Consider the following 13,895-nt stretch of genomic DNA (forward strand, 5'->3'; position numbering starts at 1 on the left):
GGAAGTTCAGGTCCCCCATGACTACCACATCCTTAGCCTTCACTACCTCTGTGAGCTGACCCAAGAATTCCTGGTCAAGCTCTTCTCCCTGTTTGGGAGGGCTGTAGTAGACTCCCACCGTTTGTTTTGCTTTAGAACTGTAGATGTTCTCACAGTTGTAACAACCACCATAATGATCAACTTTTAGGATTTGTATTCACTGTCACTTTTTTGTCATCCATATCCACATCTAAACCGGTTACACAGGCTGCTTTTACTAAGCCTAAAATAAAGATGGGGAGAATATGCACACTTCATCCCACTATGGTCAGTTTTGAAGCTTTCCATAGCTTGCTTCCAGAGGAGGGGGACGACTGCTATCCAGCCCTTCACAACACCCCTCAAATTTGCCAGTAGCATAAGACACTGCATTCTCACTGTGAGAACTGACTCAGAGAAGTCTGCACCTCCAAGCATGCACACAACAGGACTGATGGTCTGCAAGCTGCAACCCTGGAGATAGAGGGATACTAACTGCTTTTAAAGAACCCCAGCATTGCAATCATCTCTTGACTCTCCCCAGAAATTTAACATTTGGCTGCAACTGAGTCATGGTTTTTCCACAAAATTCCACTTGAATTATGTTTCAGTGTTAAACTCCTAAAATTTCTCAGTGTGAACTTGCTTTACAAAAAGCAAGGTAAAGCGTTTCTTATATGGGAATCAATAAAGCCACTTCTAATGAATATGAACTGTAAAGCAGAGACAGTATGATAATCAAAAGAATACGAAAAAATTAATCAGGTGTGTGGTATTACACTTTACTGCATCTCATTTGGTTCAACCCAGACGCATCATTATAAGCAGGGATCCTAGTTTTCTCCGATTTAAAAAAATATCTCCAATTTTTGGTGAAAAAAAGTAACCCCAAATTCACATTTTCCATTATTTATTATAGATATCAATATAGTAGTAGTATTTCACTTCAAATTCACATTTTTCCATGATTAAAATGAAACATCTCTCCCTCTGCCTCTCTGTGAGTAATGTTTCATTTTAATCATGGAAAAATATGGATTTGGGGTTACTTTTTTCATCGAAAATTGGGAATTTTTTCAATCAAAGACCACTAGGATCCATGATTATAACTGAAAACACCTTCTCAGATTGTATCCTGGGGTCTTTTGCTATCCTTATGGATTTTTATAACTTAAAATTTAAAAAAAACAAACAAACAAACAAAAAAAAACAAACATGGGGGCAAAAGGATCCTAAGCAGCTATTATTTCATCTTACCTTTGGGGCTGAAAAACTGCAAGGCACCGACATGCTATTTTCTTCAACGACTAACAACTAACACTCCAGAGATGTTCATTCCATTGAGACTGTTGCTGCCAAAAGTGCTTGTGTGTTATTTTTGTTCTTTTTTTTAATTAAAAAAACACTAGAAAACTTTTACTATTAGATTACTAACAAAACAAAACAAAAAACCCCCACATGGACGAAATCTGTCCATTTCTTAAACACATGCATATATATGTAAAACAAGTATACAACATCAGTTTCAAACTCCCATTTTTGTACTATCTTTGTGAATTCCTAGACAACACTCTGTGGACAGTTCTGTTATTTTTCAATATCCCAGTCTGTCTCTTTGTTAATAGAAGAAGTCACTGATCTTTGTTTCCATTACAGATGGTTTTAAAATGAATGCCTTATATTTTGGTAAGTCCTTTACTACTACACACAGTGATCCATTACACCAACAGTGTCACAGAGCAGAGAGTAAAATCTTTTTTTTAGGGGATCTGCTAGTATCTTGGTCAATTAAAATCAGAAGCATTCCCAAGAAGCTGGGTGTCATTTCATCTCATAAGGTCTCAGTCAGGTCTCCATCAGGAATCAAAGAGGTGGATTTCAATGTGGCCTTGTGGAAGAAACTGCTGCAAAACTCAAACTCACCTAAACTCATTTAAATCATATGTGGAGAGCTCATGCAGACTAAATTTAAAACCCAAGAAAAGGCCAATCAAGAACTTCCTCTTCTTTGTGGATCAGAAGTTAGCTTTCATTAATGAATAAGTGCTAGGCACCACAGAAAAGGATTAAACCATCTTGCTCAGAGAAGGCAACTGTTAGTGCTTGAAATGTCCTCCCAAACCTTTCATCTCTGGGTGTTCAGCCTCATTCAAACTCCTGCTCAAAGCCCTATCTAGGTCATAGGTGATAACCTAGGGGGAAAAACCCCCAAAAGAACACACAACACAAAAAACAAAACCCAACACCTCAGGACTGCAAATGGAACCACTGAAAGATGCAATATCCCAAAACCAAAAGTGAATCTATTGTAATTAAATGTCTTTCCTTACCTCATCCTCCATCTAGTTTATTCCTTCTATTTACTGCATCACTTTTACATTCAGGCTAAGAAAGACATTGAAAAAGCCCAAGCCTAAATTGATTCAATCTTTGCAGGTTAATCTAACCTATGCAAATTGAACTGGCAAGCAAGTGAATAGGGATTCCAGAAATGCAGGCAGATGCCTGCAGTGGCTCAGGCCAGAAGCTGGGGGGTGCTAGAGCGAGGGAGGAGGGACCAGCTCCTGTTCTGGTGTCCTGGGAAGCACAAGCCTCTTCCCAGTGGAGGGGCTGTGCTGCAGGCAGGAGCAGGACAGGAAGAGCTGTTGCAGCCCGTGCAGGGCAAGCAGCGGTGGCAGGGTTGGATGGGTGGCTACGAGGGCTAAGCTGAATTTTGGGGTGGCCACAGTCCCCACCCCTCGAGTAGCAAGAGGGAGGGACCCAGACAGGTGCTGCTGTGCCCTGGCTGGGGTCCTGGAGGGAGAGGGGAGGGAAGGGGGAAATAAACCCCCCTCCCTGCCTCTGCCTTAGGGGCCATGACAGCATGCATCTGGCCACGCCCCCACCCTTGAAGCAGCAAGCGAGGACAGAGGAAGACCCTGACAGGGGATGCTCTGCCCTGGCCAGGCAGATCCTGGCTGAGCCCCCTTCGCCTCAGGAGGCCATGCTGAGCCAGCATCTGGCCACGCCCCAGCCACTCCTCGGGGTAGAGAGTGGATGGGCAGAGCCAGCCCTGCTCTCTGAAACAGACAGCACAGCATAGCCCAGCTCAGCCCAGGGCTGCAGAGCATGCTGGGATACTGGGGGACTCTGGTTTAACTTAAACTAGGAAGAGGTCAAGGACAGAAGTTCCATAAACTGGTCGAACCTCAAGCAGTTAAGCAGTTAAGTCTGACTGATTCTACATTCAACCAGGTTTATCTTAAACCAGTTTCAGTCATTTTGAAATTGGTTTATGTGCACTGAAATTTTGTTCTGTTACAGGTTTAAACCAGTTTATGATCACTTAAACCGGTTTATATGTAACTTCTGTCTCTAGCTTCAGACTGCAAGCTCTACAAGCCCGCATACAGGTCCTTCTCTCTCTTTTTTTATGTATTCTCTTTAGCATGATTTAGGTGGAGTATAAATAATATAAAATTAAAGCAGGGATTTTCTTTTTGGAATATTTTGCTTTACTTGTCATCTTCATTAACAGGGCTGGAATATATAGAAAATTCTAGTTAACTGCTCGCCAAACACTGTATTAAAATGTACAGTTAGTACAAAAAAACTGCTGGTTGATTTCTTGTGTGCAGCAAAGGAAAGGCAGCAGAAGCCTTTTGGTATTCCTCTAAATTAAAGGTTTCAAAATTTGGCCACAGTATTAAAAGACTGATAGTCTCTGAAAAATAGCTCAAGTATAATTAATCAGAATGAAATAATGCTGAGGGAAATTAGGAAAGCTGACAGACTACACTGGCTAAGATGTAAGCTAACAGTATCTGCAGCAAAAATAAAGCATGCTAATAACATCCTTGTCCCAATATTCTGTCAGTAGAAGCTGAAGCAAAATAATATACAATAATTGAACAGATACATTGGTAGAACACAGAAAGACCATGTGCCTACAAAACTATTTTGGTACTACATGCTTTGATATTGTCAAAACCCCTTCACAAAGAGTGCTAGGGGGATATATTTACAATAGATTTCTCTGAACCTTTCCATCTGTCAGATATCAGCAAGAGAATAGCAAATGAGGCCTCAGCTTCATTTATCTTTTAAATACATAGTCACTGCATATCTGCAAAGTTTCAAATTAAAAAAGAATGGACAAAGTTCAACTATGAATAAAAAAACCCCTCTCTTATCAATGCACCACATGCTGTTTAATCCAGAGGAAATCATAATGTGCCATAATGTGAATTCATGTTACAACACAAAATTAGTTTTGGGATCCCTCTCTCACCTAATCTAAATGAGAAGTTCTTCTCATAGTCCAAACACCAAACCTCTTTGTAAGTTGAAGGTATTCATAGGGCACTACGTTAAAAAAGGAAATATTGATGAGAAAGACCACAGAACAGGTACCAGAACAGACCCATCTGCATACCTATATGTAAATCTAACTGGTACCCAAGCACACCTACGCAGGGTGAATACAATTAATTGAAGATACCAAGGAATACCAGATTCGAGTATGTTACTTACCTTCAATGTACAGGGGCTCTACGACATCATGATTAATCAGTTCAAAGTTCTCATGGCCGATCCAGTGTTCCACATTTCTTTTCCTGCCCGTAAAGAAGTTGTCCACAACTGTAACCTCATGGCCATCCATCATTAGTTTGTCAGTAAGATGAGAACCCACAAACCCTGCTCCTCCAGTTATCTGCGTTAGGACAGTTGGTATAAATTTTTTTTTCTTTTTACAGAGACACCAGACAAAGTCCACAAACAAGACAGAAGAACAGCAGCTTTCAGATCTTTGCTTACCACAGAGAGACAACTCCATTTCTATTTTTAATGTATTTTTATTTAGGCAATATAAATGTTCATGATAGGCTCCATCTAGTTCATTTAATCACTGAGGGTTTACAAATCTAACTACTGGCAGGAAAAAGATTAATATAGATAATTTTGGAGGTTATCAGAGGATTTTGTTTCATCTTAAAATTGGACTCATCCCCTTTCTGCACTGCAAAGTCTTGGGGGAGGTGAGTGTATGTGTGTTGTGTGCATGAAAGAGAAGTATGCAGGAGATGGACAAAAAGGATTCATCCTCAGCACAAGAAAGATGTAGAGGAAATGTTAAGGTTGCCTCCTCCCCTTTTTAAATCTTTCTAAAATCAGGAATATCAAAGTCTAGTTTTGGTTTTGAAAGACGACATCTCAGATATCTCAACCAAGTCTTGTAAGTGCTATCTTCTCTTAAAACCAAATGAGAGGAAATGTTTACTATTTTTGACTACATGCTTTTTTGTACCAAATAAATGCATTACAAATGAAAGCTGCTCTGAACTTCCCTCAATCCCTTCCCTACTTTATTGCTGAACTCTCAGCCTTTCATACTCATCCCACTGTCATCTACAGAGTTTCAGAATAGAGAGATACTGACATTTTATTCTAAACACACACAAAAATCAAAAACACCAAACAATATGAGAAATAATTCATACTCTTCCCTTATAATGACATTAAAATGGCAAAGTTTGTTTTGCTTTTTGCTGGTCAATCTTAAAGTGCAGTAAATCATTGAAGTCAGGAAAAGTGCAATCACCAAAAAAAAAAGGCAATCCAAACAACAAGCTTTGGGACATGTCTACAGAGACACAGCTTTCTTGTCTACTATACTTCACAAGCAGTCTCTAAGACTACATAAGGGAAGAGCAATAGCCCCTGTCAAAGGTAGTTATCCAGAAAAAAAGAAAAGGTCCATATCCAATAGAATATCACATATGCAACATACAACTATGTGACTGCACAGACTGCACAAGGTGATCCAATCATGAAGTTACTGTATCATCAGTGCACTTCAGTAATTAATCAACCTTACCAGATAAATTAAAAGAGTAAAAAGTTTTGCTGTGGCCATGAGATAATAATCTAACTAGTACAGTATGGGTTAGACTGTATAATTCTGATTCAGTTAATCAGAGAAATTCCCTCACTTGTGATCAATAAAAAACAAAGCATTTTCTGGAGACATTGAACAAACAAAATCAACTTTGTAAGAACTTTTTTTTTTTAAATCAGGAAAGTAACAAAGACCAATAAAAAATTATTTATCTGAGGGGTGACCCAAAAAGGTGGTTGGGGTGGGGGGAGGCAGGAGGGGGAGATAATTGTTCACGGTGCTTTTATAAAAGGTATGAAAACTCCCCTCTCATTTGCCCATTGCTTTCATTTTACGTTAGCAATTTACACCTGCTGGTATGGCAACAATAGCATCTTAAGTACTCCAGCAGTGAAACATGAAGAATTAAGAGAGTGAATGTTTAGTGAGATATTAGACTTTATTTTTATACCTGGTGCCTCACAGACTCAAATATGTATTGCATGCTCCTTGATACACCAGCACTGGATACTGATTAAGAATAATACACCTCTTAAAGAATGTAAGAAATGAAGATGAGGTTCCTATGCCACAGCCGGGACAGAATCTTCTTTCCTATGCCCTAACTCTCATGACTGATGGGTTGCATAATCTCATCAACAAAGCTGAGACTAAGGCTTACTAAAACTGGGGACTGAAGGTAGTTCTTCAACAAGTGACATGGATTAGAAAGAAAGGATGTCCCGCATTGAAGTTATTAATACAACAGGTCCCAAAATGTATTACTTATAAAGAGTTGCAGTCTAGTTAAACTACATTCTGTGAGTTCGCCTTATTTTTCTTTGTTGTCCAGGACAAAAGACATTTGTGGGAAAGACTCTGTTCTATGCTCTGACTAAAGGTAAAGAGGCAACCTAGTTCCAACTTCTGCTCGAGGATTCTACATATTTCTGGGCTTGCAATTTCTTGCGGGGGAGGGGGAAAGAAGGTTGGGAGGGGAGCTGGTACGATAAAATCTAGAAAATCAGTTCTTCCAAAAAGAGCGCGTTGCAGAGTCCATGTCTGAGGGATGGTTTTTTTACATTTTTGAAAAGTGAAATAGTGCACAATTTTTTAAAAATGTAGTCATATTTAAAAATGGCTATAGAATTTTAATAAAGCAAAAACACAGATTTATGATGTAGGGGTCCGTAAATATTAGATGAAAAGTGATTTGGAAAAGGAGCTGAATTTCCCCAGAAAAGTAAACAACTGTTGCACTCATTCAATCTTTTTTCACCCACTTCAGGCTACATCAAAAGAGAAAGATGACTACGGTACCAAAACACTCTATATATACTTTCTGCAATCATTCTTAAAAACAGGGTTGGTGCACTTCATTTTAAAATACAACTGCTTACAAATAACAATGATCTATTAAGACCCAAATATTTTAGATCAACAATTTTCGTTTGTCAGCTGTAACCTGGCACTTGAAAAAATATAATTTTAAAATATAAACAGTACTTTCTCGAAATGGTGCACTTAACCATTTTGACACTAAAATGATTAATAAATGCTGATGTCATTTAAAGTGCACTAAAAATACTCAGTAAAGCAATTTCCCTCTATCTGAAGCACTTGAAGATCTGCATATTTGCCAGGCCTATCTGATACTTTTAGTCAGATCCAGGGCATGTACTATCCCAAATGTAAAGTATAATGAAGTTTCATATATTGTATAGGTGCACCACAATCAATTTGGGCAAAGTACAGACAATAATAATCCCAAGTTGACATTATCATTTATAAAGTTAATAAAAATTCCAATTACTAAAAAAAAAAAAAAAAAAAAAAAAAAAATGCTCACTGCCTATTCATCTACTTAAAGACAGCATGAGTAAACAGTCAGGCCTTGAAGCATGGCATGAGTTCAATAGACTTGGACTCTTTTAGACAAAGGTAGTCAGGAATAAACTTTAATTGAGGGGCCCTGAACTGCAAATTGTCTAGTCCTAAAAATGTACAAGTACAGGAAGTGTCAGGATGAATGATCTCAACAACTGGACAACCATATGATTAGAACAGTTGTCTATATAGGTTAGGCTACTGATTACCTTAAAGGTTCTTATGAGTTAAACGCCATCTAGAACTGCACCTGGAAGCAAACTAGGAACTAGAGATTTCAGAGTACAGGCAAAAAAGATGAAGAAGCTCTTCTGCATGGTATGAGATCACTGAACGTGTAATTTCTTTGTGCTGCTTTCTAAACTTGCATCTCACCGAATTCAAAGATTAGTTCAGGATCTCTAACATGATACTTCTTCCTTTAGGTCCCAGCACAGTGAAACCATCAACCTGAGCTTGGCACAGAAACTGAACTGAGGTCATGAGGCTCCCTCCAGAAAAAGATATGAATGACCAGGATTATTTCCCTGACTTAGCTCTAGCTTTAAAATCACCCTCTCTCGCTACACAGGCTGAAAAACTATTTACCTGTCTGTATGTGTGACAGGCATTCTTCTGCCCACTTGTACCCAGAATTGAAGCAAAACAGTTTTTAGCTCTCTCAACACAGCTATTTAAAGAATTTGTTACCTTGTTAATAAGCCTGCTATATATCTTTCAGTCGCATTAAAAAAATTCTACATTTAAAACCAAGCACTCAAACTAAAGAAAGCCAAAAAGGCTGTCGTTGCACTTTAATTCAGTACCCACTTCTCAACTTCTACAACAGAAGAAGCAGAAGACCTATAAATGGTTACCTTTAAACTTATTGCATTGTGTGTTTCTGTTATAGCTATATTGAAAATAGCAGAAAATACTGCAAGCCACATTCTCTTAGCTTAGCTTTTCTTTATTCCTTTTGTGAATGTTTGCATAAAACTGATAGAAGGTTCCAGAAAGTTGTGTTCATAATATATAAATGCCATTATCTAGGCTCTGGAAATTTAATTTTAAGAGATAAAGCAGGCTGCTTGTTTTCACGCCACTCAATTTTCTAAATGGTGAAGAGATGAGAGCAAAAAGAATACTAGGCAAGTCAAACTTAATGGCATTTAATGACATGGATCTGTATTAGCACTAAACAGAAGAGCAGAAACTTCTGTACGTTCTACAAAATTTGCATTTCTCTCTACCCCTTCGAAACTACAGAACAAATTCATATCTGCATCACAGGGTGGCCTCAAAAAAGAAAAAAAATCTGGGGACACAGCGAACTTCAATCCTGTTTCAGTAGCAATTAGGGACCTTTGCAGAACCTTCAATGAAGTGCATTCATGCCCTGGTCATGGTTCTCCCTGACAAATCATGTCCTTTCCTTCCCTTAGCATACCCAAGAAGATTATCTGTACTTAGGGATCCTGTAGAGGCAAGAGAGGATTGCTGATTACTGAAGATGGGGAACCTGTATTTTATACATGCCCTTTCTTCATATAACAGGATGGAAAGAGGGCTACCAGTCCAGCTTAGGGAACTCCGAATGTTGTCATGACATTAATTTGCATTTTCTAAATATCAGCCCTTTTTCAAATGGCTCCCAGTCTCAAGAAGTTTCCAACAGCTGCAGGTAGTCAAGTACCCTTTTGTAAACACAGATCAGACCCAGTGTAGCTCCATGACACTACCATGACAGCAACTACTTCATTGGTAAAAGACAACTTCTGTTGAGAGCCCAAGCCTATTACCCACATGCCGTGTTTGAGCACTTCACTAGTACAGGACAAAAAGGAATAAACTGGCTCCTACTGAACTATATAGCACCAAAACTGTTACCACTTCTGTCATTTCTTTTAACTAATCCAAGAGTCATAAAACTCTATACCAACACTTCTTATTTCAAGAGCAGGAACCCTGATAAAATACTAACTTACCAGAATTCTCTTACGGTCCTTTTCTGATAGAAATTTCACCGGTGGGTACTTCTGAGTGAAACTACAGAACATTTCAAACCAAAGAAAAAATTAGTCGTTTCACTTTTGCTGTTAGAAGAAATACAAAGGATAAATCAGCAATTGTCACAAAAATGACCCCACTACATTTATAGCATAGTGTACCACCCACTGAAAGGTAAAATCTAAATACATTTACCCTGACAAAATTTTCAAATTGCTACCACTCTCTTAGAGAGGAATCTATAGGAATCTGAGCAGACATGAGAAGTTGCCCTAAATGTACTAAAAATAAATGCAAATAAAATAAAATAATGGAATGTGATAAAAAACCCAAAAATAATATCCCTGTACATTTTATCTTAGGAGTTAATCATATATTTTTCTCCTTGCTTGATCTTAAACAAAAATCATCACAGCCTCCATCTATGGAAAGCTAAGGGAATGGCAGCAATTACAGTATCTCAGAAGATCAGGTTGTAAAGGCTGAGGACAGATGCAACTCTTTGCTGCTTTAAGTATGTGTCTTGGAGAGGGAGGAAGGAGGAGCAATTGCTACACAAGACAACTGTTACATTGTAACTATGATGTTTGAATGCTCCTACAGCTACATAAAACCATGCTAAACTATTTTAAACTTTAATCTTGTTACATTTAAGTTAAAAATTACAGGAGTTTCAATTACACTTGTATTACCATGCATGTACAGTATGCAGATTTAGTACTTACTTATAAAACCTTATACAGATACTACTGTACTGGTTTAAAAATCAATGTATTTTCTCACATACCATATGCCCCGCAGATAAGACACACACCTTGTTCTGGAAGGCAGAATGTGTGCATGTGCTTACATGCTGGCGTATTTCCAGAATCATGGCCTACAGCTGGCTTTTTAATGGAAACAGCTGTCAGCTTCTCTTAGCCAGTGAGCTGAGAGCAGCTGTGAAAAGGTTAACACTGAACTCCATCCCTAGTGCTTGCTTGCTGACAGAGAAGCTGGCAGTCATATTGCAACATGGTGTCTTTGTGCTTCTTCTATTTTGGCAAAGAAAACCAGCTTCCCTACCAAGACAAACAGCCCAATTTTGGAGGGCTGATTTTTGAGGACAAGGTATATATGGGATAAGAGAAAATGCATTACATTAATCTAAGAGGCAATTATTTTTAGATTTTTTTCCCTTCATTTTTGACCTAACAAAAAATCCCCAAAAACAAGGGAGTAAAGAAAAAATAAAGAATTTAAAAAAATTATTCAGTACCCCCAACGTCATACACTTCTCTTTTCCATTTCTTGTTTTAAATGTTTATATTAAAAAGTCAAGGAAAATTCTATTTTAGTCATCCCAAGAAACTTACTGTAGAGCTACTTAATAAGAGAGTTTAGGAGATTTTCCCCAGAAATAGCTCAAAAAACCTGTCAAAACAACTTAAAATAGTCACATACAAATAAGCCATGGATACTCACTTCTAATAGTACAATAATCCTATTGGCTGCTTGCAGATGTTTAACCCCCCTCAAAAAAACAAAACAAAACAAACCCACACACTTTACTGGAAGAAGCAGCACGCTATTTCAACTTGGCTACACAGCACCTGTATAGATCAAGCACTTCAGCAGGGCTTTTGGGTGCTTTTATCTCAAGCTGAGTGAATCAGCTATTAGATAAAAGCACCAAAAACTCCCCACTAAAGCATCCAGTCTGTGGCATCACAGGGATCCCCGCTAGCCACAGCTAGCTCCCCACCTGTCTTTGGGCATGCTGCCCGCCTATCTCACCCTCTACGCCTTGCTGGAATAATGAAAAGTTGTTAAATAATGCAGGAGGCTGCCCATTAGTGTACCCCCAATGTTTGGGGCTGTCCATGGCTCCATACCTCCCCTACACCGTGGCCCAAGCCTCGCAGATGGCATCCAGATGTTATTAATCATACCAGCCCCACACTCAGCTTCAGAATCCACCTGGCAGGACCCTTCTTTGATCTCTCCGCTCAGGCAGTGTACGCTGCCTTCTTTCAGGCTGCCGAGCTCCCTGTAGCTGGCTCCCCTCTTGGGTGTGGTCCCTCCTCAGGACCTTTGGCCACACATAGGCCCTGGCCTCACCTCCAAGGCCAGGCAGGGCCCCAGGCCCACAACTCTGAGTGCCCCTTGCGGTGGGCACCTGGTCTTTTTGACCTTCTTGGTCCTAGCCCCAGCATGGACCAGTCAAGGGGGCACTCCACCTCTGGCCTCACTTGCCCCACACTCTCTCCAGGTCCCCTTCCTGGATGTGGGGAGATGAATAATACTGGTGCTCCAGGGTCTCACAGGGGACTCTCACTACCTTCGTGGAGCAGCAGGTCATGGTGCTACTCTGAGAACTTACACAATGCCCCCTCTACTCAGGGCCACGGGGCTTCCCTCTTAGGGTGGGCTCAGGTGGCCGTAGCCGTGCCTGGCCTCCTATTCCTCCAGTGTCACTTGATCCACCCAAAGGTGGGAGCTGGGGTTAAGGCACTCCAACCCACCTTTCACTCCCATCAGGCGGTAACTGGCCTGGCATTTCCTGGGGGCTCCCACACCACTGACAGCCCCACCAGGCCACCCACTCCCATCAGGGTGCAGTTTTAGGTGGTACCCAGGACCAGGAGCCTCCTGACCATCCCCTACAGCTTTTGCCCTTACCTCCAGGTTGATACCAGCAGCCCTGGAGCCAGGTGATGTTGTGGCATGGCCTTCCAGCAGCAAAATGCCCTGTTTCTATGGGCAGCCCTAGATCCAAAATGGCTGCCCTAATCAGGCACCTGCCAGCTGCTGGCTTCAGGCCCTTAAAGTGGCAGGCACTAACAGTGCCCTGCCACACAGTCTATACAGATGTTGGGTGAGCTGGGTCCAACTAATGCGATACCTCTCCTTGGTATGTGCTGGGCTTGTCACAGGAGCACGCTGAGTTTCAAATAAAGCATCTTTTTTTACATTTAAATTTTTTTAACATCCACAAGCAGCCATAAATCATAAGCATATAAAACTGAAGCTCAAAGGTTTTCTTGCACTAGGGTAGGGGGAGCTTTCAGATCTTACAACTTATTTTTCACCTATTTGCTTGTTCTATTATGGCAACATATGACTTGCAACTAAGTAACAATTAGTCACTTAGTTTAGTCTTGCCAATACTTCAATAGCTCATGTTCTTAAGTAAATGTTGCTGTGACCTTAGTGGTAACTCAATAGTTATTCTTCCACTCTTGTTTTCTTGCAGGCAAAAATTTGTTCGGGTATATAGTAAGTGAGACTGCACATATGCCAAAGGTTCACACTAACAGATTACATTTACATCTGCAGATGACCACTGGATTAACTCTGGTTCTGGTTCTAAGGCACCAGGCATAGGCCTGCCTCCTTTTCACCCACAATACTTCCTCAATTAGGATCCTTATGAGACTAAGGAAAAATGCTGTTGTTCTCTATACAGGGGGTAGAGGTAACAAAATCTTCACACTCAAATACACCTCAATACTAACAAGGGTCCCCAGTAGAAAACAAACTTCTTTGCCCCAAACTGTAACAAGAAGAATGGGCTGAGGGGAAAAAAAAAAAAAAGTGTGAGAAGAAAATGACAAGTCTTGTGTTATTCACAGATCATCACTACTAGAAACAGAGGTCAAGCTATTTGGGTGATTGAACTGTAAGTGTTCATGCTTTTAACTACGTGGTTCTTAACATTTAATTCTAAATTCCCTGTATTCTTAAGGCTTGGTATGGGCAACTCCGCCATTCCAGTGACTTTTTTACTTCTGAATTATTTACTGATTTATACCCTTAAACTAAGCCTCAGTTTAACAATGTTTTGCCAGGAGATTAATACTAAAGGAAGCAGAATGAACTGCCTTCAGGTTTGTCAACCTATGGACAATGAAAAGCCTTTATACCCAAATGGACTACAGTATAAAGAAGTTTCTATTACTCATGACATCAGTCTCAGTCTTCTAACTACAGCTTCCTCTTACTACTAGGGGTACATCGATAGAGATTTTTGGGGCTGATACCGGTAAAAGGTTTTTAAGGAGGCGTATCGGCCGATACTGATTTGATTTCCAATACCAGCCCAGCAGCTTGGAGAGCAGTGTGCAGCTGGTAAGTCTGGTATGGTGGAAGGGGAGGGAAGGGG

At 40.0% G+C, this 13,895-nt stretch overlaps 1 protein-coding gene across 1 annotated transcript in view; it reads right to left on the reverse strand.

Annotated features, from left to right (window-relative positions):
• The window catches only part of UXS1 (UDP-glucuronate decarboxylase 1), an 86,019-nt gene that overhangs the window by 50,623 nt on the left and 21,501 nt on the right, over positions 1-13,895 (reverse strand). The window contains exons 5-6 of the mRNA XM_019529588.1: positions 9,730-9,790; positions 4,531-4,711 (exon numbers count right to left, since the gene is read on the reverse strand). Of these exons, the coding sequence (XP_019385133.1) occupies positions 4,531-4,711; positions 9,730-9,790 (242 nt within the window). The remainder of the gene's footprint in view (positions 1-4,530; positions 4,712-9,729; positions 9,791-13,895) is intronic.

Source organism: Crocodylus porosus, unplaced genomic scaffold, assembly GCF_001723895.1.
Source record: "Crocodylus porosus isolate Cpor-Errol unplaced genomic scaffold, CroPor_comp1, whole genome shotgun sequence".
NCBI classification, from domain to species: Eukaryota; Metazoa; Chordata; order Crocodylia; family Crocodylidae; genus Crocodylus; species Crocodylus porosus.